Genomic DNA, 26577 nt, shown 5'->3' with positions numbered 1-26577 from the left:
GTCTCATTTCCTAATCTAATCCCCTCAGCATCACCCGACTTAATTCGACTACATTCCATTATCCTCCTTTTGCTTTTGTTGATGTTCATCTTATATCCTCCTTTCAAGACACTGTCCCTTCTGTTCAACTGCTCTTTCAAGTCCTTTGGTGTCTCTGACGGAACTACAACATCATTGGCGAACCTCAACGTTTTCATTTCTTCTCCATGGTTTTTAATACCTACTCCGAACTTTTCTTTTGTTTCCTTTACTGCTTGCTCAATATACAGATTGAATAACATCGGGGAGAGGCTACAACCGTATCTCACTCCCTTCCCAACCACTGCTTCCCTTTCATGTCCCTCGACTCTTATAACTGCCATCTGGTTTCTGTACAAATTGTAAATAGCCTTTCGCTCCCTGTATTTTACCCCTGCCACCTTTAGAATTTGAAAGAGAGTATTCCAGTCAACATTGTCAAAAGCTTTCTCTATGTCTACAAATGCTAGAAATGTAGGTTTGCCTTGCCTTAATCTATTTTCTAAGATAAGTCGTAGGGTCAGTATTGCCTCACGTGTTCCAACATTTCTGCAGAATCCAAACTGATCTTCGCCGAGGTCGGCTTCTACCAGTTTTTCCATTCGTCTGTAAAGAATTCATGTTAGTATTTTGCAGCTGTGACGTATTAAACTGATTGTTAATTTTCACATCTCTCAATACCTGCTTTCTTTGGTATTCGAATTATTATATTCTTCTTGAAGTCTGAGGGTATTTCACCAGTCTCATACATCTTGCTCACTAGATGGTAGAGTTTTGTCAGGACTGGCTCTCCCAAGGCTGTCAGTAGTTCCAATGGAATGTTGTCTACTCCCGGGGCCTTGTTCCAACACAGGTCTTTCAGTGCTCTGTCAAACTCTTCATGCAGTATCGTATCTCCCATTTCATCTTCATCTACATCCTCTTCCATTTCCATAATATTGTCCTCAAGTACATCGCCCTTGTATAGACCCTCTATATACTCCTTCCACCTTTCTGCTTTCCCTTCTTTACTTAGAACTCGGTTTCCATCTGAGCTCTTGATATTCATACAAGTGGCTCTCTTTTCTCCAAAGGTCTCTTTAGTTTTCCTGTAGGCAGTATCTATCTTACCCCTAGTGAGATAAGCCTCTACATCCTTACATTTGTTCTCTAGCCATCCCTGCTTACCATTTTGCACTTCCTGTTGATCTCATTTTTGAGACATTTGTATCCTTTTTGCCTGCTTCATTTACTGCATTTTTATATTTTCTCCTTTCATCAATTAAATTCAGTATATCTTCTGTTACCCAAGGATTTCTACTAGCCCTCGTCTTTTTACCTACTTGATCCTCTGCTGCCTTCACTACTTCATCCCTCAAAGCTACCCATTCTTCTTCTACTGTATTTCTTTCCCCCATTCCTGTAAATTGTTCCCTTATGCTCTCCCTCAAACTCTGTACAACCTCTGGTTTAGTCAGTTTGACCAGATCCCATCTCCTTAAATTCCCACCTTTTTGCAGCTTCTTCAGTTTTAATCTACAGGTCATAACCAATAGATTGTGGTCAGAGTCCACATCTGCCCCTGGAAATGTCTTACAATTTAAAATCTGGTTCCTAAATCTTTGTCTCACCATTATGTAATCTATCTGATACCTTCTAGTATCTCCAGGATTCTTCCATATATACAACCTTCTTTTATGATTCTTGAACCAAGTGTTAGCTATGATTAAGTTATGCTCTGTGCAAAATTCTGCCAGACGGCTTCCTCTTTCATTTCTCTCCCCCAATCCATATTCACCCACTATGTTTCCTTCTCTCCCTTTTCTTACTCTCAAATTCCAGTCACCCATGACTATTAAATTTTCGTCTCCCTTTACTACCTAAATAATTTCTTTTATCTTATCATACATTTCATCATGCTAAGTTAACAGACATTTAAGGTTTTGTGAAAACTTGTTCCCTAAAATTTTAGGGAGAAGCTTTTAATGTGTTATCTGGATGACTCACTCATACATGTTTTTGTTAAGTGATGCATCAGTCATATTTCCCTGTGTAATTATTTTAGCTTGCCTCTTTTTACTTTGCCAGTTTTTATATTATCTTAAAGGATATTAGCTGCTCTCTCTTGTTTTATGCCATTTTAACCACATTTGTTTCTACTAATAATTGTAAGGGCACTGGTAACCTTGCTGTTGAGTGCCCATAAACAGTGACAAGTGTTCATTTGAGATTTGCAGTCAAGTGTATCATGATGTAACAAGGAAGTCTTGTGGCAGCTACACGATAACCCCTTCGCATTTGTTACCTCCCATAAACAGATGTTTGTCATTGTCATCCACAGCTTGCCTACCACACTCTTTATTGACAGGTTAAAACCATTCATTACTACATGATCACAAGACTAAGAAGGGCACACACAATATACCACCTGCTCCTTAGTCTGTGAGAATGCTGGTACCACACATCTCATCAGCAACACCAGCATGTTCTGACGACACTCCATTTGTGATATTTTCTGGACATCATGTACATTTTAACCCTGGATACCAGAGACGCTTTGGCAGGGAGGGGGTTAGGAAGGATTATAGTGGGACTGGGCTCTAACACTTCCACACTCCTTGGTTTATATGAAGACACTCTGCCTGTTGGATTGCTTTGGTGACAAATTATGTGTATTAGTGTTAGTTAATGCATTTACTTCTTTGATTGTTAATTGTAATATCTACAATAAAATAATGTTATAAATCAAACACCACAAAACTCAGCTAAGCTGGAAACACTGTGTTGCATTTTTTCTGAGGAACATCTGAATTACTTTTTTAATTATTGTGTTGTATTGCCCTAAATATAAAGAGAAAACAGATGGCATACATGTGCCAGAGGTTAACAACCAGAACTGCAGGAGTACTAAACAACATCAGTGCTATACTTAAAAAGTGTTTTTCATGAACAATTAGTATACTGTGTTTAGTAAACATGCTCATGAAAGTGCAAAACTGTTCATTTTCTTTCAAGATATTTTAGAACATTATTCATAAATTAGCTATCTTCAAAGCTCTCCAGTGAGAGAATATACTAACTCTGTTCTCCCTGATCTCACCTTGTGTACATTACATATTGTGTAATCAGCTCAGATCTACCAGGAATGAATGAAGTTGTTAGTTTTAGTAGTGAGTCTGTTCCATGCTTATTTCTCCTTTAATGTTGAACATTAACAGCACTCTCAGGTTGCAAATAGAAATGTAACGTTGCTTTCCACTATTAAACTAACAGATACACTTCTCTTTTGACACATTCTATTCTTCCTCAGACATTTATTTTGTCCATAAATAGAGTCAGTTGCTCAGGGCCAGTTGAATTGGAATTATTTCTAAAACAATATGCAGACTGGACTCAAACCTGTCTCTGAAGCAATGCACAGATTGCTTCATAGTTTAGATGTTCCCACATATATAACTTTGACAATCTAGAATTTGAAATATCAATACGACCCATTAATGGCAGTGAAAGACTTAAGACACTGAGATATAATACGTAATCTTGTATTTCAGTTTACAGCTAGAAATTTACTGAGAGATCTGTGAGAAATATATAATTTTATTAATTTTAATATTACAATTAGACATCTGACACAAGAACAAATTGCATTTGTACAAAATATGGACCTTTTTGTAGCAATTATTTACTACTAAGTGCAGCAGTGAACATTGCAAGAAGATACACTATACAACACAACACAAATGGGACAGGGCTTTGTTCTTTGTACATACAAAATGTATAAAGCCACCTATAGTTAGAAGCAATAGCTTACCTGTAACCTTACACAAAAATCCATTACTTATAACTGGAATAATTTTTTCTAGTTTCCCCACATATAGGAATTCCAGTTACCCACAGTAATTTGTGTACAGAGTAAAATCAGCAGTTCATTATCTTACATATTTAGATCAGCAGGTTCATTTCCAGTTTTTAAATTAAAAGAAAACTGGAGATATGTGTCCTTTTATGTAATCCTGTTAATGAGCATAGTTACTCTGTAGTCACATAGTGACAAAAACTTGATTTCCGTTGTCCATATTTTTTGGCAACTCAATAAAAAGGCAGTTAATTACCAATATGAGTCTGCTTTTTAGCCTCAGTGAGTATATGTAATTACAAATCATAATAAACAGATCATAAATGCTAATGTATTTTATAAACATTGTTGAAAACTGTAAATTTTGGTTTTTATGACATTAAGTAATATTTTAATCAGGATTTAACTGCAGTAAAGAAAGTATGGTTTGTAATTGTTAAATATTCAGACACTGTGCATTAATTAAGAGACAGTCCATTGATAACTTAAAGCATTCATTCTTGAGACATACCGCTCTTTAAGGTTAAATGTTTAGATGTATATTGAAGTTGGGCAATAAACTGGAAATATTATGTTCTTGGGGCTTTGATATTTTGTTTGGTAATAAATACTGGTACATATTTCAAAAATAAAAACTGTCATTTAGTCTGTTTTTATACATGATCATTGCGATTCAAAGATGGTAGATAAGTTTTTTATGTATATCTTTTTGTTTTACAATCCTCTGCTGTTCTTCATATTGTAACACAAAAAACTTTCTGCTTTGGTAGGAATCCTGTTTTTTGTTCAAACATGAGTTATCTGTTGAAAATGAACTTCTGACCTTAATGTTTTAGATACATAGCATATTTGCTTTAAGCAGTTTTTGGTTTACACAATAGTCTATGAAAGTTATCAGCAAGTAGAACACATGCTTCCCTCCATTTTGAGTGTTGAAGTTTCCTGTGTCCATTCACAACATGTAAGCAGGCTTGACTGAAGGGAGAACACAATGCAGTACATGTTGTAAAATATGTTTCCGCTTGTTATGTCACTCCAGAAGACTACAACAGTCACTGTTCCGTGCTGAAGTATGAGTTCTGCATAAGATAGAGTTTGTCTATTGGATTAACCTGAACAACACTGGGAAGTAAAACGTCAGGTGGTGGGTGTGGAGGATGCTGGTGAGTGTGCTGCACTTCAAGATTCTGTAGGGACATGCTGTCCGAGCCACCTTCATCTAGCTGCTCAAAATTTGTACTATCATCCAGTGAAATATCAGAGCTACAGAAGCTTTCCCCTGAGTGGTTAGGGTAACCATCTGAAACAAAAACAGATACACAAATTAATAAATAGATGATAAAATTCACACATATTACTTGAAGTGGTGAATGTTTGTTTGTTTTACATACAGTTGAAACAACCACAAACATAACAAAACACTGTAGCTTTAGAGAAGTAGGTGTATAAATAAAGACATAATATGTGGTGGTTAATAATTGGGGAGTGTTTGTACTTAATAATGGGTCTAATAAGAGATGCTGACAGAGAATGTGGAATTATCAATTATGTCAAGTTATAGATTTTTCTGTTTATGTTCTCTTCTGTTTTTGGGGTTTTTAAGTGTTCTATCATATATGTTAAGGGGGGACTTCCACAGTGTTAAGATAAATAACAAAATGAAAGAAATTGACAAATGAATGAAAATAACTTACTTTTGCCTATTTTGTACTTAACAGTATCTCCCTGTATAAATATTACTATATTTTGTTCCATCCTGTATTGTTTCACAGACTAATTTTTTAAAATAGAAGACAATAAGGGTAAGTCAAATGTTAACTTATTAAAATGAGTTCACTTAGAATTAATAGCCAGAGGTCAATGAAAGAATCTGAATAATTTTTGATTTTCTACACTCCAGTACACTTCCTCTTTAATAGCTTTAACTGTTATCCATAAATGCCACCAGTGAACTTTGATATACACTATAAGCACACAGCATATAAACAGGATTTCCACTTAGGCCTTACAGTAGGACCATAAATTCTAAAATATAGGGATTTGTATGGGAATTTAACATGAATAGTGTGTGTTGCTCACCAGCCTCAGTGGTTCTCTTACAGATGATCTGCTGTTAAGGAAGCACAGTGTAAAACATTTAACTGTTAGAAATCTTATATATCAGACTGTTTATATGATCCAGGACATGTGGAATACCACTGTCACATTAGGTTATAAAAATGTGAGAATTATGCAATAACGAAGCACTGCTTTACTGAAGAACCAAGTATGGCATATGAGATAATGCAGATAGTTGCATACGTACATACATACATACATTAATCCTTGTTCCATAGACATGGATATGACATTTTGTAATGATGTGGAACGTGTCACTTTAACTTAAGTTTTCTTTACACAAAATAACTAATTAATTAATTAACTTTTTTACAGTTACTACTTCATATCTAAGAATTCATCTATTGAGTAGAAGGAGTTGTCATTCAGAAATTCTTTTAATTTGCTTTTAAATGTTGGTTGGCTATCTGTCAGACTTTTAATACTATTTGGCAAATGACCAAAGATTTTTGTGGCAGCATAATTCACCCCTTTCTGTGCCAAAATGGGATTTAATCCAGAATAGTGAAAATCATCCTTTCTTCTAGTGTTCTAGCTATGCACTTCGCTGTTATTTTTGTATTGGGATGGGTTATTAATGACAAATTTCATAAGTGAATATATGTATTGCGAGGGTACTGTGAATATCCTGAGTCCCTTAAATAAATGTCTGCAAGGTGATCTGCAGTGGGCTCCAGTTATTATTCTGATTACATGCTTTTGTGCAATGAATACTTTCTCTCTTAATGGCGAATTGCCCCAAAATATGATGCCATATGAAAGCAGTGAATGAAAACAGCCATAGTAGGCTAATTTACTGATATAATAATCACCAAAGTTTGCAATAACCCTTATAGCATAAGTAGCTGAACCTAACCGTTTCAGCAGATCATCGATGTGTTTCTTCCAACTCAGTTTCTCATCAGTGCACACACCCAGAAATTCTGAGTATTCAGCAACAGAATTCCGTTTATAGTCTATACAGGGTGATTCAAAAAGAATACCACAACTTTAGGAATTTAAAACTCTGCAACGACAAAAGGCAGAGCTAAGCACTATCTGTCGGCGAATTAAGGGAGCTATAAAGTTTCATTTAGTTGTACATTTGTTCGCTTGAGGCGCTGTTGACTAGGCGTCAGCGTCAGTTGATGCTAAGATGGCGACCACTCAACAGAAAGCTTTTTGTGTTATTGAGTACGGCAGAAGTGAATCGACGACAGTTGTTCAGCGTGCATTTCGAACGAAGTATGGTGTTAAACCTCCTGATAGGTGGTGTATTAAACGTTGGTATAAACAGTTTACAGAGAATGGGTGTTTGTGCAAAGGGAAAAGTTCTGAACGGTCGAGAACGAGTGATGAAAATGTAGCACGCATCCAGCAAGCATTTGTTCGCAGCCCAGGAAAATCGACTCGCAGAGCTAGCAGAGAGCTGCAAATTCCACAATCAACTGTATGGAGAGTCTTACGAAAATGGTTAGTTATAAAACCTTATCGTCTGAAATTGGTTCAAGCACTGTCTGCAGCTGATAAGATTAAAAGAATCGATTTCTGTGATTTTATCTGGAGATGTTAGAGAATTGGCTGTTCCCTCAGCTAGAACCAGAAGCACAACAATTCATATTTCAGCAGGATGGAGCGCCACCACATTGGCACTTATCTGTCCGTAACTACCTGAACGTCAACTACCCGAGGCGATGGATTGGCCGCCAGGCAGCCTGTGACAGAGCACTTCATCACTGGCCTCCAAGAAGCCCTGATCTTACCCCCTGCGATTTTTTCTTATGGGGGTATGTTAAGGATATAGTGTTTTGGCCACCTCTCCCAGCCACCATTGATGATTTGAAACGAGAAATAACAGCAGGTATCCAAACTGTTACGCCTGATATGCTACAGAGAGTGTGGAACGAGTTGGAGTATCGGGTTGATATTGCTCGAGTGTCTGGCGGGGGCCATATTGAACATCTCTGAACTTGTTTTTGAGTGAAAAAAAAACCTTTTTAAATACTCTTTGTAATGATGTATAACAGAAGGTTATATTATGTTTCTTTCATTAAATACACATTTTTAAAGTTGTGGTATTCTTTTTGAATCACACTGTATTTATCAATGGTGTTATGCCATTTACTGTACAGAATTGTATAAACTGTGTTTTCTAAAAATTTAGTGAGAATCCATTTGCGGAGAACCACCTAATAATTATCTGAAAGACATTATTTGCAATTTCCTCAGCTAATTCTTGCTTCTTGGGTGTGATTACTATACTTGTATCATCAGCAAAAAGAACTAACTTTGCATCTTCATGAATATAGAGTGGCAAGTCGTTGAATTGCTGTCACACTCCTCTACTGGCATAGTGTTCTTGAGAAAGTATCTAAATTAAGGCTGGTGGATAGCACTAATCTTCTCAATACAGATTTTTAAATTAAAGCAAGAAATGGAAACTACATTATCGTGCATTAAAACAGAGTGTACTTTGGCTCACCTACCATAAGATTTTGATGCAGTGTTTGGTAACAATAAGTAAGTCTTGGCAACAGCTACCACATGGTGGCACTGTATGTATACATTACATTAGAGATAGCTTGTTGCACACATTCAGTGCATCATCTGCAGTCTATACAGGTGCTGGCTCAGGTAACAGGTTGATGAGATCCAGGAAAAGTATCAGGTAGATAGATGAAGCATTATGTCAGGCTGGATTTTGTATGCAGCAGAAAGTCCAAGGGGATTACCATAACTGACTTGTATGAAAACTTTTATATGGGAATCAGTAGAAATGTACGTAGGTTTTAGTAGTAAACTTTTCTTCTGCTTCAGTAATTCCTCCCAAACTATGTAGTTCTTATGCACTGTATAAAGTGCAGAGAATTTTATAATGTGGAGAATGATTGGAATTCTCATAATTTTGAATGGCAACAAAAATGATATCGTATTATGCCTTTTGTAATAAGTGCTGAGTAGTAAATATTGTCATATGTGTATGTGTTGGATGAGCACCAAAAATAATTAGAGGTAGACACGGATAGTTGTTCCCACACTCCATTATCACTAGGGTATGTTAATGTCGTCCACTCTGGCACTGGTTAGATATATTAGTGTCTTTAGTTTTCTAATGTGTGCTAAAAATGCAATAATTAAATGTTTTCACAAGCACTCAGAACATTCTGTCTCTCCCAGCTGGCATGTTACTTGTGGTTCCATGTATCATCATTCAGAAATTGAGTAGGAACAACTGAAATTAAGGAAAAACTTTGATGTACTCTTAAATAGACATCATAACTTGACTCTTGCCATTTGGCAGTCACAGCAGCACTTACCATCAGGTGAGTAGGGAACGTTGGGGTTGAGCGGCTGGCTGCCAGATGGCGTGAAGTTGACGTCAGGATCCCTCACAGATAGGCCATTGACGCCAAGGTACTGATCTATGCACAAACAAAATTGTTAGCATTTTATTACGGTATAGCATCAAATATAATTTTAAGTAACCTTTGATATAAAATGTGAGTTCTGAAGACTCTGATCATGGTGCTCAATACACTTGATGAATAAAGATATACTGGTACATCATGGGCAGAATGTTGTCTCTAGGATGGCTTGCAGTATGACCATTCAGTATTACTACAGGAAAAGGAAAATGACCATTCTATTTACCTAAACAATTGAGATAGTTTGTCACATTTTACTGGAGGTTTTGGCAAAACACTGAGAGTCTTAAACTATTGCAAAAAAAAAAAAAAAAAAATGCTGCAGGCTTTTGCTAGAATTACACTTCACATAACACTTGACAATGAACACATGCTGTTTTATCGTGTTGTGTCAGTCTTACAAATGTTTTCTGGGCCAGTGTTATTTTGCCCACCCTGGGTGTGGCCTTAAAAGAGGCTTGTGCCACACAGGATAGCTTCACATTTGCAAATACGAGACCACAAATATTGGTGAAGCAAGGTATATTAAGTGGTGCTAAGTGCGAGGGAGCCAGGCTTTGGCAGGGTAATGTGAACAGGATTTTGGCAGTGGAGCAGTACTGACTGTGGTGCGAGCCAGGCTTTGACAGGGAGTGGTGCAGCGGTACTGACTGTGATGCGAGCCAGGCTTTGACAGGGAGTGGTGCAGCGGTACTGACTGTGGTGCGAGCCAGGCTTTGACAGGGAGTGGTGCAGCGGTACTGACTGTGGTGCGAGCCAGGCTTTGACAGGGAGTGGTGCAGCGGTACTGACTGTGATGCGAGCCAGGCTTTGACAGGGAGTGGTGCAGCGGTACTGACTGTGGTGCGAGCCAGGCTTTGACAGGGAGTGGCGCAGCGGTACTGACTGTGATGCGAGCCAGGCTTTGACAGGGAGTGGTGCAGCGGTACTGACTGTGGTGCGAGCCAGGCTTTGACAGGGAGTGGTGCAGCGGTACTGACTGTGGTGCGAGCCAGGCTTTGACAGGGAGTGGTGCAGCGGTACTGACTGTGGTGCGAGCCAGGCTTTGACAGGGAGTGGTGCAGCGGTACTGACTGTGGTGCGAGCCAGGCTTTGACAGGGAGTGGTGCAGCGGTACTGACTGTGGTGCGAGCCAGGCTTTGACAGGGAGTGGTGCAGCGGTACTGACTGTGGTGCGAGCCAGGCTTTGACAGGGAGTGGTGCAGCGGTACTGACTGTGGTGCGAGCCAGGCTTTGACAGGGAGTGGTGCAGCGGTACTGACTGTGGTGCGAGCCAGGCTTTGACAGGGAGTGGTGCAGCGGTACTGACTGTGGTGCGAGCCAGGCTTTGACAGGGAGTGGTGCAGCGGTACTGACTGTGGTGCGAGCCAGGCTTTGACAGGGAGTGGTGCAGCGGTACTGACTGTGGTGCGAGCCAGGCTTTGACAGGGAGTGGTGCAGCGGTACTGACTGTGGTGCGAGCCAGGCTTTGACAGGGAGTGGTGCAGCGGTACTGACTGTGGTGCGAGCCAGGCTTTGACAGGGAGTGGTGCAGCGGTACTGACTGTGGTGCGAGCCAGGCTTTGACAGGGAGTGGTGCAGCGGTACTGACTGTGGTGCGAGCCAGGCTTTGACAGGGAGTGGTGCAGCGGTACTGACTGTGGTGCGAGCCAGGCTTTGACAGGGAGTGGTGCAGCGGTACTGACTGTGGTGCGAGCCAGGCTTTGACAGGGAGTGGTGCAGCGGTACTGACTGTGGTGCGAGCCAGGCTTTGACAGGGAGTGGTGCAGCGGTACTGACTGTGGTGCGAGCCAGGCTTTGACAGGGAGTGGTGCAGCGGTACTGACTGTGGTGCGAGCCAGGCTTTGACAGGGAGTGGTGCAGCGGTACTGACTGTGGTGCGAGCCAGGCTTTGACAGGGAGTGGTGCAGCGGTACTGACTGTGGTGCGAGCCAGGCTTTGACAGGGAGTGGTGCAGCGGTACTGACTGTGGTGCGAGCCAGGCTTTGACAGGGAGTGGTGCAGCGGTACTGACTGTGGTGCGAGCCGGGCTCCTGCTTGATGCCGTTCTTGTCGGTGTCGCCGGCCTTGTCTGCAGCCTTATGGTCCCCGGTGCCGTTGCCACCCTTGTGGTCGCCGGTGGACGCCTCTTGCTTCGCCTTGCGCTGTAGCTTCTTCATCTTGGCCCGCTGGTTCTGGAACCACACCTGCACCACCCGCACGCTGAGCCCCGTCTCCTTTGCCAAGGCCTCACGCACCTGTAACAGCCGACGACCAACTTTACCTCACTGTCTCGACCAAGGAAATAGTTGCTGACACCCAGTGGCGACTTTATTTGCCGGATTTAAAGCAGTTGTGTTCCGATAGATAGCGGGATTGACTGCTCTTGTAACTTAAACCTGTATGCTGGTCTAAGAGTCGAACTCGTGACGTTTGCCTTTTGTGGGCAAGTGCTCTACCGAGTGCGCTACCCAAGCATGACTCACGATCCGTCCTCACAGCTTTACTTTCGCCAGTAATTCATCTTTTGCCTTCCAAACTTCACAGAAGTTCTCCTCCAAAACCTGCAGGACTGGTACTCCTGGAAGAAAGGATATTGTCGACACATGGCCTAGCGACTGCCTAGGGGATGTTTCCAGAATTAATTTTTGTATTCTGCAGCAGAGTGTGCTCTGATACGAGACTCGTTGCGATGACAGGTTGTGAGTCGTGCTTGGGTAGCTCAGACGGGAGAGCACTTTCCTGTGAAATGCAAAGGTCTCGAGTTCGAGTCTCAGTCTGGCACACAGTTTTAATGTACCAGGAAGCTTCATCGTCTATTAGTTTCTACAGCACACTGTCAGTACTTTCCTAAGAGTTACGGTGCAATGACTGATGGGGTATAAGTCGAAAGGCCTCAGTCGGTAGTGAACGCTTTTCGGCACAGCCTCAACTATAGTTAGCAGATTATAGTATTTTCAGAGAGTCTTCATAATGTGCGTAATGCACGGAGTTTGAGATCACGTAAGTGTTATAGTTATTTCAATTCAAAATGGTTTAAATACAATAAAGCTACTCTTTGCTACAAAATGTGTAACAATTCATGCATTAAAAAAAATCGCCAGGATGAATATTACTAAATATCAGGACCCTCTTTAGGCTGTTCATGTTTCCTTCGGTGTAGGCAGCAGCTCGCTCCCTAGACTGAGCAAGCGATAGTAGTAGAATTTTCTGCTGGTTTTCAATGTCACATCATTTTAAAACATTTAGTATCATTTTGCGAGCTTGGCTCCGAGTCACAGTGCTTTTATTTACGGACAGCAACGGAAGCTGTTGAAGATGTCAACCTCGGTGAAGCAGCATCAGCCTCGTCACTCATTTTCAAAATAAGTACAAATCGCAAATCGGCCCACTAGCAAACATTGTTGGAAAATGAGGATGGTGGCGACTAGAAACAAGTGAACATCGTTTCGAAGTCATACACAGTCTTTCAACTTTTAACGAAATAACGACTTCTACCACTCGCTGTACTATAGCTCTTTAGAAAAAAAACATAACCAAGTTAACGTTATAATTACAGTAAAAGCTATTTTTACATTCGCAAATTTTACGTTTACACGCCATTAAGTACGTTATTTTCTTTTGGTCGCTTCGTAAGCAATATTCTCCTACTTAATTGTTTTCATGACGTTAAAAATTTCGTGCGGATATTTCTCAAATTCTGCTCTTTTGAACCATTAGCATAAGCTTCAGTATCGATTTTCAAATCGATATGTATGGGAACTATATAGTTTTCCCGCTCACGAAAACCTGTAGGATAATTAAGTTAATGCATAAGACCGTACAGTTCGTTTCAGTTTAAGTACCCAATGGAACACAAGGAGTTAGTACTTCGGAGGATGCATCAACTAAATCACTTTGAGTTGTATGAAAAATATAAGTGGGATTTTAGGGACACTTTCAAAATGTTTCCACAATGTTTTGACCCCTGATTGTACTCTAAATAGCAATCAGTCGTCAAAACAGCACCTGAATTTGTTTTCCGCTTAGAAGCAAGTCATGTAATGCGCAAAACAATAAGCAAGAAAGATTTGCTTTAAACTTGGCGTGATTAGTTAGCGCTAATTTCGCAACCTTCTCATTGACGAGTTGTTATACACTCTTTAGTTTGTTTGTCATAGCTTTAACAAAATTACTTCACTTTTCAGTTGTGTCTTTATATCATTCGGAATTCATATGCATTTTTGCAGATTCGTGAAACTTTTTTAAAATTTGTGAATGGACGGCTCATAATTGCGTGAGAATGTATGCGGCCGTAAAAGAGCACACAACTTCCAAAGTGCACCCTTAACTTCTTTAGAATATAATGACAGCCGGTGCAATCGAAATGTTCTATTTATGCCACCAGCGTCATTTTTTAAAATTGGATTTTTATCAGGTTGCCATAGATTCAATAAAAGCTTATACTTCAGGGGATAGTAAATCTCGTTCTCTTTCAACATAGTTTCCAACATTGTAAATAGTGACCAGGAGACTGGCTCTCGAACAGCACGCAGGAAAAACGAGCACTTCAATTTTTCCGTGCGAGCCCTGATTTCTCTTATTTTATCTTGATGATGATTTCTCCCTATGTAGGTGGGTGCCAACAGAATGTTTTCGCAATCGGAGGAGAACTGGGCGGGTACTGACTGACAATAATGGGACTATACTCTTACAGCAAGCACTTTGTTATGAAGGTCATTGCAAATTTTGGTGATAAACATCTTAGTAAATTAGCTTACTACGCCTATTTTCACTCATTGCTTGCATGTGGATCATATTTTGGGGTAATTCATCACTGAGGAATAAAGTATTTATTGCACAAAAGCGTGTAATCAGAATAATAGCTGAAGTCCACCCAAGATCATCCTGCAGACATTTATTTAAGGATCTAGGGATATTCACAGTAGCTTCTCAGTATATATACTCTCTTATGAAATTTGTTATTAACAACCAAACCCAATTCAAAAGTGATAGCAGTGTGCATAACTACAATACTAGGAGAAAGGATGATCTTCACTATTCAAGATTAAATCTAACTTTGGCACAGAAAGGGATGAATTATACTGCCACTAAAGTCTTTGGTCACTTACCAAATAGTATCAAAAGTCTGACAGATAACCAACAAGTAATTAAGAAGACATTAAAAGAATTTCTGAATGACAACTCCTTCTACTCCATAGAGGAATTTTCAGATATAAATTAAGAAAAAAAAGAAAAACACCAAACAAAAAAATTATAAAAAAATTAAAAAAAAAACAAAAAATAAAAAAGTTGTTATATTAACTTAATTATGTTGTTAAATTAACTTAATTATGTCATGTATTGGAAAATTTGACTCGTTCCACATCATTACGAAATATCGTTTTCATGATCCATGGAACTAGTATTAATCTAATCTAATCTAATCCAATGGCCGAAGAATAAAGGCTATGCCCACAGCGGCCAGAGTTATCAACCCATAAAAATAGAAATAAGCTCAGACACTGTGCACCTCTGTATAAACAATAATAATTTTGTACCATAGATAATATTGGTACAGAAACAAAACAAGTAGAGAGGCGCTCTTCAACTGATGAATTTTTATATGTTCACCGTTTGTCTCAATAAGTGATAGCAGGCGGACGTACTACGAGTTCCGCCGAGTTAATATTGTTAAAAAAGGTGTATTCCCATTGTACGTTACAAAGTGTTATCGAAAGTTATCAAGATAGCAAAGTTTATTCGCACAGTCATATTCTGTTCATTATTCTGTGACGCGCCGAGAATCCTTCATCAATAGGATCGAAGCTAACAAGAAGAATTTGCGTGAGCACAGGAGGGACGATCCGGAACTAGTATTGTCATGCCAATCTCCATGCACATACCGGTAACAAGAAAAGATGTACGTAAATTTACGAATGTTAATCTAATAATGTATTAAGTATTGAAGGTCTGTTGATATTAATACCAGCTAAAGTTCACTCAGGATATGAGTACTTTCCAATTTCTTTCAATTATTCATTCAAAATTTCTTTTTTAATTATTTAAGCAGCAATTTTTAATCAGTTTCCATTATACATTATATTTTATGCACGGCCCCCACATCTCCTATTCCCCTCAGCAACTATTCATACTAAAACCGAGTATCCTGATTTAAACAATTCTGGCATTCATGTGTTTAAAAGTGATTTTTTGTCTAAAGTAAAAGGAGTAGCAAAAATTAAAGTAAGAGTAAAATTTGGATGCTTTGTTTATGGACTACTTCAAGGGAAATTTTTAAGGTAGGAAGTTTAAGTACAAAAATTTAAAGATCAATCAATAGGAAAGTGAAAACCTTAATTATTTAAAAGCTTAAGTGAAGTTAGACAGGTTTTTGCTAAAGTATCCTTAGTTTATTATAAAATAGTTTTGTAGGATTACAGCGCAAGATTGTGTAAATATTATTGTCAATAATACCTGGTTCACAAGTGATTAAAGTACAAGTACATATAAGTCTTTAATGAACCGATTTGCAGTAGTACTGTTAGAAGTGAAGTTAAGCACATTTTCAATGATAGTGTACTTTTGGTACCTATCAGAAATCGTTCCTTTTGAAGATAATTAAACCCAGTGTTGCATTTTATTGCCTTGCAAAGTAATTTAAGTGAATGATTAGCTTTTAGAGATAGTTTTTACTTTTGAAATAATCAAATAACTTTGGCTAGTGAAACTATACCAGTTTATGGGTCCCCATCATATTCTCCTCCTATTAAGAAAAAAATGAACTATTACTGTTACTAAAGAAAATTGCTATATCCAGAGGAGCTTGAACAGTGTATTTATGATATAGTTTATTTTTATTTGTATTATTCATGTCAGTCAAGATGTTCAAAATTAGTTCTGGACTTCATGCAGTGATGTTTCAGCATTTTGATTAACTAAGGTTGGAGACGGGGTACTGGCAGAATTGAAGCTGTGAGGGCGGATCGTGAGTCGTGCTTGGGTAGCTCAGATGGTAGAGCACTTGCCCGCGAAAGGCAAAGGTCCCGAGTCCGAGTCCCGGTCAGGCATACACTTTTAACCTGGAAGGAAGTTTCAAGTAATACTACTGATTGTGGCCGTCATTAGTATGAGCTGGATGTAATTTTGCTCCCCTTACTCTACTGGTGTATGTGTTATTGGTAACTGCTGCTACACGCAATACAGGGTGCACTGTGTCAGTTTCTATCCTGTTTGCTATTCAAAGGGAAATATCAAAAAAAGTAACTTCAATAACTAATATCCAAATTTCTCAAATATATGTTTCCAAATTAATGTTCCTAATTAGGCTGGCGACCTTCATGTTTTTTTCATTCACTTATAATTTTAGCACTTCTGTTAACTCCTAAGGTTAAGGCCCGTTCGGTTTTACTTTCTCAAATATATGTTTCCAAATTAATGGGCCTAATTAGGCTGGCGACCTTCATGTTTTTTTCATTCACTTATAATTTTAGCACTTCTGTTAACTCCTAAGGTTAAGGCCCGTTCGGTTTTACTTTTAACTTCACAAAATTCACAGTTGTGGTCTGATACCCCTTTTCATTAGACACACGCACGGTCGAACTTTGAAATCCTCTCTGAGGGTAACATTAGCGTGTTTCACGTAGTGTGCGATTTGCTGGGGGGGATGGGGGGGATTTCCCCCCTCTGCATCAGACCATCCCCTCCTCTGGTTTTAGTTTATGCATCCCTACCTGGGATGTTTATTTCCCACGCACTGGAGTAAAACTTTACATATAATTTAAATTAGTGGAGCCGAATACTGAAAGTTTTTTAATAAGTCTTACTATTAGTACTATTAATATGTTTCAGTTTACTATCATCAGAATAAGTACAGCTTTTCACAAATGTGCCTCTACTTTTGGAATTCCCCTCGTATACCTGTATGTAGATGATTTTGTAAATAAGCTTTACCTATAATGTACTTTTAAAGATATAACAAGGGATGGCTTTTCTGATAGCGCATACGCGTGAATAGTGAGTTTCGGCATTAACATCTATTTATAAATAGCTGTTTAACCATGCGTAACGCCACGGTCCAAGCTAGTAACATATATCATTCTACTAACCCCCTAAGACATCCCCCCCTCCCCCACTGGTAAAAACACAAATCGTACCCTGGTTTCACGGCACGTTAGTGTTATAACCTTACCATGCACCAAGACATCATCAGCAAACAATCGCAGATTGCTGCCCACGCTGTCCGCCAAATCATTTATGTATATAGAGAATAACAACATTCATATCACACTTCCTTGGGGCAATCCTGACCACACCCTTATCTGTGATGAACACTCTCTGTCGAGGGCAACATAATGAGTTCTATTTTCTGAGAAGTCTTCGAGCCACTTACATATCTGTGAACTTATTCCACATGCTCTTACCTTCGCTAACAGCCTGCAATGGGGAACCGTGTCAAACGCTTTTCGGAAATCTAGAAATATGGACTCTGCCTGTTGCCCTTCATCCATAGTTCTCAGTACATCATGTGAGAAAAGGGCAAGCTGAGTTTCGTACGAGATATGCTTTCTAAAACCACGCCGATTCGTGGACGTGACCTTCGCAGTCTCAAGAAAGTTTATTATATTCGAACTCTATTTACTATGCTTTTACACCGAACAATGCACAAAATTCTAAGTAAACCACATTGCGTGCACCACTGCAGACTTACAAATCGTTGCTGATTGTGGAAAAATTGAGTCGCTCTATATGTACCTGTTGGGTTTCGTGATAGCTCACTTCAGAGACTTTCATGCTCAAGCGCGGCCCTTGTTTGCAGTAGTGATTATGAAATAAAGTAAACGAAAGCTGTTGTGTAACAATCACTCGATGAGCACCATCCACTGTTAGATCGCATAGGTTGGTAGTAGCTCCAATGACGATTACTTTCTACTTCTACCAACATGTACCGTACCCATCAGCGGCCGCACGAACTAGTAAGTGCCGCACAGTAGAGATAAGAGCCTCTATGCCAAACGAAAAGAAATGTAACACAATATGCTACTTAAAATTAACGTCTGAAAATTGTTAATTATTATTTGCATTTTGAAGGAATAAGCTTTTGTAGCGCAGTTGTTTTGTAACACCAGTAGCCATTTGATGTTTATGAAGATGTGCGCACCTAGTGACGTGCGAACTCAAGGATGACTTCTTCGTTCTCTGTAAAGGCAACATTCCCAGGGATGGAAGTACCACTGTGGATATCCTTTTAAACTGGACCGCGTATACATGTAGCAGTTTCATAACTCGGTCCGTCGGAATATTGATTTTTTTTATTGTACCTTATCAGTAATTCCCGGAGCCTGCTGACATGTAATCGTTATTTCCTTGTGAGCTACGCAATGTTCACAAGTACTAAAATCCCCAATATTCCGGATATATAAGTGTAAATTTAATTTCGCATTTTTCTTCGTATAGGTGCTGAACTGTATTTCATTTTTCAAGGATGATTTTATTTTAGGACAATACCTCATTTTTTATCTGTTTGCCTTTTAGGTCAGTTTCTTCTTATCCAGCTTTTATGGCCTCATTGTACCATTTTAGTCAGTCATTTTCTGGTCAACTCCTCTAATTGGTTTTCTTTCCAAATTGCCCACTATATTTTTATTCGTTTCGATCTGTTTTGTCGTCCCTCATACGTAAATACCCTTTTGGTGTTTGTCGTTTGTCTATTTTTGTTTTAAATCTTATGTTTATGTTTCTCAGTTTCTTTAAATTTTCTGTTTTGTTTTGCAAACCGTCCAGAGTTAATTCTAGCTCTTTCATATCGTCCCTGAAATCCTTTATCCATCCTACTTGTTGCTGCACGTTCCAAAGTTACTGTGTGACTTTTCTTGGTAATCTGGCTTCTGGTGTCATAATACTGTGACAAAAAAGATATCCTTTTTTCGTATAGTATTTGTAACGAGCGCTAGTCCACTGAAACCCATTTCATTTGCCACTGTCCATTTTTTTGTATTTCTTATTTATGCATGTTCTAGCTATTCTTCATTCTAATTTTATGATTTTGTGGATTCTATTTTTCTGGGTGACTCTGAAGAGAGTTTCACTTCCGTGTGTTACCTGTGGTTGAAGCACCGTCCTGTATTGTTTTAATTTGATTTTGATCGATAGAAATTTTTTACTGTATGTAGACCAGGTTAATTTTTGAGTTTTTATCATATCGTTAGTTCTTTGTTGCCATGCAGGTTTCTCGTCCAAGTTGGATATTATAACTTCTCCCACATATTTAAATTATTTCGCTGTTTTTGCTCTCCTGTTATTTACAGTTACGTGGTTGATTACTAGTGGATCTGCTAGCATTCTCTCAGTCTTTTCGAACGATATCTATAGTCCCATTTTCTGTACTATATTTTGTAGGGATGTTATTTGATTTCTGGCTTCTCGTATGTTATTAGCTATTAACGCTAAGTCAGCTGCGACTACCAAGCAATTTAAGTTTATTTGATCTTTCTTGGTTCCAATTCTTATGTTTTTAGGACTTTCCTCGTACCATTCGCTCATCACGCACTCCAGAACGCAGGTGAAAAGCAATGGCGATAAACCATTTCCTTGTCTCAATCCTGTATTAATCATAAATGGCTCGGACATTTCTCCTCTGAACTTTAGTTCAGATTTGGTATTTGTTAGGGTTAAGTTTATCATTTTTATTAATTTTGGACGGAGACTGAAATTCCTTAGTATCTTCACGACTAAAGAACTGTGGATACAATCATAAGCTTTATTACACAATTCTTCTTCTTCTTCTTCTTCTGTAGTGGTCAATCCAAGGATTGGTCTGAAACAGCTACAATGGCAGCCTGTCTCCATTCTGTGCGTCTTTCAGCTTTTCTCTTCATTGCTTTATAGGTGTTAAATCCCACATCTTTCACGATTTGATCCATGTTCCTCAGCCGTGGTCTTCCTCTTTTGGTCTTTTTCCCTCGAAATATCCCTCTATGATGGTGTTCAGGGAACCTTTATGTCTTAATAGATGGCCTGTAAATTGCACTCTTCTTTTAACCACTTCGTTTGTGACCTTGTCGATACATTTTATTTTGAGCATGCGTCTATAGCACCACATTTCAAAAGAATTTAGCTTCTGGTCTTCCTCTGTACCGAGAGTCCATGTTTCACACCCATAGCATGCCACACTCCACACATATGATTTCAAAAATCTTTTCCTGATTTAAAGGCTGATGCTCTTAGATGTTAAGATATTTTTCTTCTTGTTAAAAGCAGCCTTTGCTTGAGCAATTCTACTTCTCACTTCTGCCTTGCTCCTTCCATCTCTGGTAATATTACTGCCTAGATAAGTAAATTTATCAACTTGTTCAAGCAGTTCATTGTCTACATGAACTTGGACTTTCACTTGATCTTTTTTGTTGCATGCAATTACTTTTGTTTTTGCTTTATTAATTCTCATACTATATTCTTCCCCCATAACTTTATCCATTCTATTCAGTAGGACTACAAGATTTTCTTCACTTTCAGCTAGGACAGCTATATCATCGACATAGCTTATCATATCTATTCGTTGGCCATGAATTACTACACCTGTCTGTGAATTTTCCCTTACTTTTTTCAGCGCCTCTTCAATGTATACGTTAAAGATAACAGGGGATAGTGCGCAACCTTGTCGGACGCCTTTACGTATCTGCACCTCTTCTTGTTTTGTCCGTCCACGGATAACTGCTGTCTCGTTTTTGTACAGGTTATGGTCTATTCCTACTTTTTTCAGTGCCTCAAACATCTTATCCCATTTAACATTATCAAAGGCTTTCTCTACATCTACGAAAGCTATGTATGTTGTCAGGTTCTTATGTAGTCGTTTCTCTATTATTAGTTTTAGAGCAAATATTGCTTCTCTGGTTCCTCTATGTTCCTGGAATCCAAACTGGTCTTCGGAGAGTGTTGCTTCGACCTTTTTGTTCTATGCGTTTTAGGATAATTACGCAATAATTTATTCTTTTAATATTGGCAAGAACGAACACCGCACGTGCCTCTAGCAACAACGCAACAATTTTGATCAAGAATATTTCCGTACATGTTGAAAATAAATTGAACGTTAGTCTTATTCGAGTCATTGTCGCCTCACTTATTGTTGTTAACTTGCACCGGGCATTGAAAGAAAAAAACGATACTTTGTATCGATATGGTACCAAGCGTGATGTCCATTTGTGAAATAACGGTTTTCATGTGTCGATGTCTTAGATTAGTTTTTGAAACTGAAGGAAAATATCAAAGTCCACGCTCCAGTTATTTCAGCAGATGTTGATAGCACGTGTTATCTGACAACAGCCGTTCTTTCACTTTTGAGAACCTCTGCATGCTGACTAAAATACACTACAGTTGTTCTAAGGTGATAATACAACAATTTTTGCACATTTTTAAAGAATGAGATATCTTAAAGAGAAACGTAGCGATTTTGAATCCAATATACTTTTTGTAATTTAAGTTCCAGCCTCGTATCAATTTTTTCAGTACTTAAGTTCATTTTTTAACTCACTTTACGTATGTTTCATATCATTTTTACGTAATTTTATCCACTTTCCAAGTAATTTTAGTGATAATTTTCAGGCAATTTAGGTCATAAAAATTCCGTTACAGGTGCTTTTTCATATTCGGAAACTAAATGATTTCTCAATAGGGATAGCTATCCCCACTGCCTCCTCCACCAGACCCGTCATTCCCTGGGGCTGAAACTGGTGACATTGTCAGCTCAGACTGTGTTATCATTTTGCTGCGCAGATCGACGTGCCTGCCACCCAGTTCTCTTGTCCTAACTAAAACTAAGGGCAGATTTTTTACTTTCTAAGAAGCCATAAAATTGTTGATACACTGCTTCAGCTATTTTCATTCTTATTTTTACTTCACTAATCGTTTCAATGGTCAAGCCTTCATCATCGTCATCGGACGTTTACCCAAACGCAAAACGGCTTGATCTGAATGTCGTGTGGACTATACAGGCCAAAGTGAACGTAATTTCGATGTCAAGTTCGAAGGGCATATCTATGCTTTTCGATACAACACACCTGATAGATCAGAAGAAGCACGACATACGGAAGACACAGGATACAAATTCGAAAACATAAAAAAGTAACGTAAGAATGCTGCAAAAATTATATTAAAACCGTGAGACAGAAGTGTATGAAGAACTTGAAACATTCATACACAACAAGGACATTACACAGAAACTGTTAAATGAAAAAACTGAATCCAAAATCAATCAATTTCTTTAAACGTTTTTCAGATACAGACCTACTAATGAGACACCAGTAAAGTGTAAACGATAGTTATATAGACCATTTCTGTTAGTAATTTTCAGGAAATAATGTTCGTTAAAAGATTAAGTAAGTGCTCCAATAATATGAACCTTCCAAATGTACTCCGTCTTCAGGCCACGAGTGGCCTACCGGGACCATCCGACTGCCGTGTCATCCTCAGATGAGGATGCGGATAGGAGGGGCGTGGGGTCAGAATACCATTACGATGGTATTCTTAACCGAAGTCGCTACTATTCGGTTGAGTAGCTCCTCAATTAGCATCACGAGGCTGAGTGCAACCCGAAAATGGCAACAGCGATTGGCGGCCTGGATGGTCACCTATCCAAGTGCCGACCACGCCCGACACCGCTTAACTTCGGTGATCTCACGGGAACCGATGTAACCACTGCGGCAAGGCTGTTGCCCTAAACCTTGCAAAGGTACAGTTCCAAATTACCGATTTTCATCACACGTCCATTCTTTTTTTAAATTTTTTTGTTACTGCACTGTTATGCAGAACTAAGAACCTATAACATAAATGCATCTCTATATATTTGAAGCAAGTCCTGTCATATGTTCAGTGTCTTTGGGACAGTTAACACCTTCGAAATGTAAGATTTGCAAGAACAGGAATTTTGAGTTCTCCTTATTGTCACTGTGGTAATATGCCTCCTATGCTTCAAATGGTTCAAATGGCTCTGAGCACTATGGGACTCAACTTCTGAGATCATCAGTCCCCTAGAACTTAGAACTACTTAAACCTAACTAACCTAGGGACATCACACACATCCATGCCCGAGGCAGGATTCGAACCTGCGACCGTTGCTGTCTCGCGGCTCCAGACTGTAGCGCCTAGAACCGCACGGTCACTACAGCCGGCACCTCCTATGCTGATCTGGGCCACAACTTCTTCGCTTGTTCCATTTTTTATGGAAGATCTGAGAAAAGCTTGCGTCAATGCCCCTTATGTGTTTCTCAGCGTCTTTTATGGCAACTCCATCCAGATATAAAAGACAGCATTTAAATGCATGACTTCTCAAACTGCAGTACGGCTTGTATCTGTAATATGTAGCTATACAGAAATGAATGTTTAATAGCATATTTGTGACGACTATTTCAAACGTATTGTATTTGGTATATTTTGGATATATGGCACTTTTTTGCCAAACGTCACATAAAATAAAAGAATTGTTACATCGTAAAGCGTGCACCTCACAGCAAATATATTAGCTCAGGTATAATAAGGTAGAGCTTCCTTGTAGGCGAGTGGGTGGACTTAAGAATAGGTCCAGAGCTGATTAAAAGAGATTGGCATATTTTACCATCGTATGTAAGGTACTGAAATGTAGATATGAAGTACATCTGCTAATGTAAATCATAAAAATTTCCATACAGTGCGCTGAAAATATGAAATTTTAACGAAATACACGAAGTATGGAGCAGCAGTTGGCAACTATGGATGTTGACTGACCGCGCAAGATGGCGGAACCGGAGAAAAAATTGCGCTTATATATATCATCATGACGTCGAGTGTACGAGAATACGCGTTGGCATAGTGAAATGTAGTTGTGCGGAAGACTGTTATATAAAACAGAATGTTCTGTAAAATGTAAGCTTCACTCGCAGGTTCGTGCCTAAGCGCCGACTCGGAAATCAGGACATTCTGAAAGTACCCCAACAGTTTTTTGAAAACGCCGTTTTAAATGGGATTACTGCGCGTGAGCAACCAGACAGTAACCTTGCAACCTAAACTAGACCTCGAATTGCGTTACAGATCCGTCCGCCCCCACCCATGGTCACCAAATTCATTTTTCCTCTGCGCCAGTTCACATATTTCCCAAGGAGGCACTACTTCCCCGTCGGTTTGTGACATTAATTCGCAAAAAATCCGCAGAAGGCGCTACTGCAGGTCGCAGTTGATATTGCCAAATTTCGTCAAGACCAGTTTAGCCTTCGAGTGCTGTAAATAACGCTAGCGACTCTTCACCAGTTAAAGATGACACGCAGCCCCCCAATCACAGCACCGTCTGCCAAAGACATATGTATGTCACAAGCAAACTGAACGATGTAACAGTATCGTAATCCATATTATGAGAATGGTATGACCATAGAAACCGCGTAGTGCCGTTAAAAATGAAAATAAAAATGTCTGAAGCAGTGTAACAATAGTTTTTACTTTAGCCGATCTGTCGCAACCCTGTATGAGAGTCCATTGATGATAATGATGATGATGCCCCATACTCCTTGACAGAGCGTAGGGGACGATGCGGGAGACCCGCACCGCTGTACTAGGCAAGGTCCTAGCGGAGGTGGTTTGCCATAGCCTTCCTCCGACCGTAATGTGGATGAATGATGATGATGAAGACGACACAACACCCAGTCATCTCGAGGCAGGTGAAAATCCCTGATCCCACCGGGAATCGAACCCGGGACGCCGTGTTCTGGAAGCGAGAACACGAGCTGTGGACGACAGTCCATTCTGGACGACGTATTTGTCTATGTCTAAAGAGACTACAGAGATCTAGAAGGCCCTCAGAAATTCCCTTTACACACTGCTAGGGCTTGTAGAGGGGAGTGAGTACATAATATTTTGATTAGGAACTCATGTCCCGAAACATACCGTTTCCGTTCTACGACGGTTTGAATTCAGATGTGTAACACGTCCACGTATGGTGAGGGTAAGTATGGAATGACTGTGCTCCTGCGATACACTAAAGAAGATTCGGTGCACGGTTTAGGAGTATACAGACATGCTCCTTGGGTATATGGCGAAGCTCGAAGTAATGGGAGGGTCGTATCACGAACGTTTTCCGCAACGTAGCACGCCATCGCACAAAATTTTTTCCCAAGCTACACAGTAGCTCCGAGAACCAGGTACCTTCACCGTGAGGAGGCAGGACTGTGGTGCTCCACGGCAACGCCGCACGTCTGAATTTGAAGGAGATGTACTGCATCGCGTTGAAGAGAATCCGTTAACGAGTATTCGAACAACTGCGTGTGAAATGGATGTTAGTCACAGTATCATCTGAGACGTTCTGCGTGAACAACAACTACATCCGTACCCATTACAAAGGGTACTCGCTATGCGTTCACCACATTTTCCACAATGTGTTGCCTACTGCACGGGGTTGCTGCACTTGGTTCAAATGGCTCTGAGCACTATGCGACTTATCTTCTGAGGTTATCAGTTGCCTAGGACGTAGAACTAATTAAACCTAACTAACCTAAGAACATCATACACACATCCATGCCCGAGGGAGGATTCGAACCTGCGACCGTAGCGGTCGCTCGGTTCCTACCTGCAGCGCCTAGAACCGCACGGCCACTCCGGCCGGCGGTTGCTGCACTGATGCGTCGGCAGATCCCAGTTTCCACGTGACGTTCTGTTCACAGATGAATGTGAATTCAGTAGGGACTGTCTTCTGGGTTCGCGAAACAGCCACATCTGGGCAGACGAAGCCCTCGTACCACGCATGTTCAGGGATTTCAGCACCGGTTTGGTGTTAACGTGTTGGCAGGTATTTTGGACGGTTGTCTAGTCGGGCGATACCTCCTTCCATTCAAGCTAGCAGGTCCTGCATACTTGATCTTCCTACAAAACGTATTGGACCCATTCTTGGAAGCTGTGCGACCGACTGTCGGCCAGGAAATGTGGTTTGAGCATGATAGCGCACCATCTAATTTCTGATGTGCGGCTCGGAGACATCTCAACGGACGATACAGTGAAAGATGCATAGGTCACAGTGGTGGGACCGTGTGGCCGCCGTGATCGCCGGACTTAACTCCTATGGACTGTTTCTCGTGAGGTCGTATGCAAAGTTCAATTTATGAGACTCCTTTAGAGACAGAGGAGGATCTGCTGGCACGAGTTCTGTGCAGTTATGAAGTATCCACTGTTCGCCGATCAGCGCAGCACCGCGAAACGGCATGAAGAAGACGGTGACCCTCGCGCCAACGGAAA

General features: G+C 39.9%; 1 protein-coding gene across 1 annotated transcript in view; it reads right to left on the bottom strand.

Moving 5' to 3' along the window:
- Nucleotides 1-4584: 4584 nt before the first annotated feature.
- The window catches only part of LOC124795563 (LIM homeobox transcription factor 1-beta-like), a 112629-nt gene continuing 90636 nt past the window's right edge, over nucleotides 4585-26577 (bottom strand). The window contains exons 5-7 of the mRNA XM_047259636.1: nucleotides 11390-11612; nucleotides 9268-9372; nucleotides 4585-5153 (exon numbers count right to left, since the gene is read on the bottom strand). Of these exons, the coding sequence (XP_047115592.1) occupies nucleotides 4906-5153; nucleotides 9268-9372; nucleotides 11390-11612 (576 nt within the window). The 3' untranslated portion in view covers nucleotides 4585-4905. The remainder of the gene's footprint in view (nucleotides 5154-9267; nucleotides 9373-11389; nucleotides 11613-26577) is intronic.

Source organism: Schistocerca piceifrons, chromosome 4 (assembly GCF_021461385.2).
Source record: "Schistocerca piceifrons isolate TAMUIC-IGC-003096 chromosome 4, iqSchPice1.1, whole genome shotgun sequence".
Lineage (NCBI taxonomy): Eukaryota > Metazoa > Arthropoda > Insecta > Orthoptera > Acrididae > Schistocerca > Schistocerca piceifrons.
Note: the sequence above shows the minus strand (reverse complement) of the source record. Positions and strands in the feature narration are given on the sequence as shown.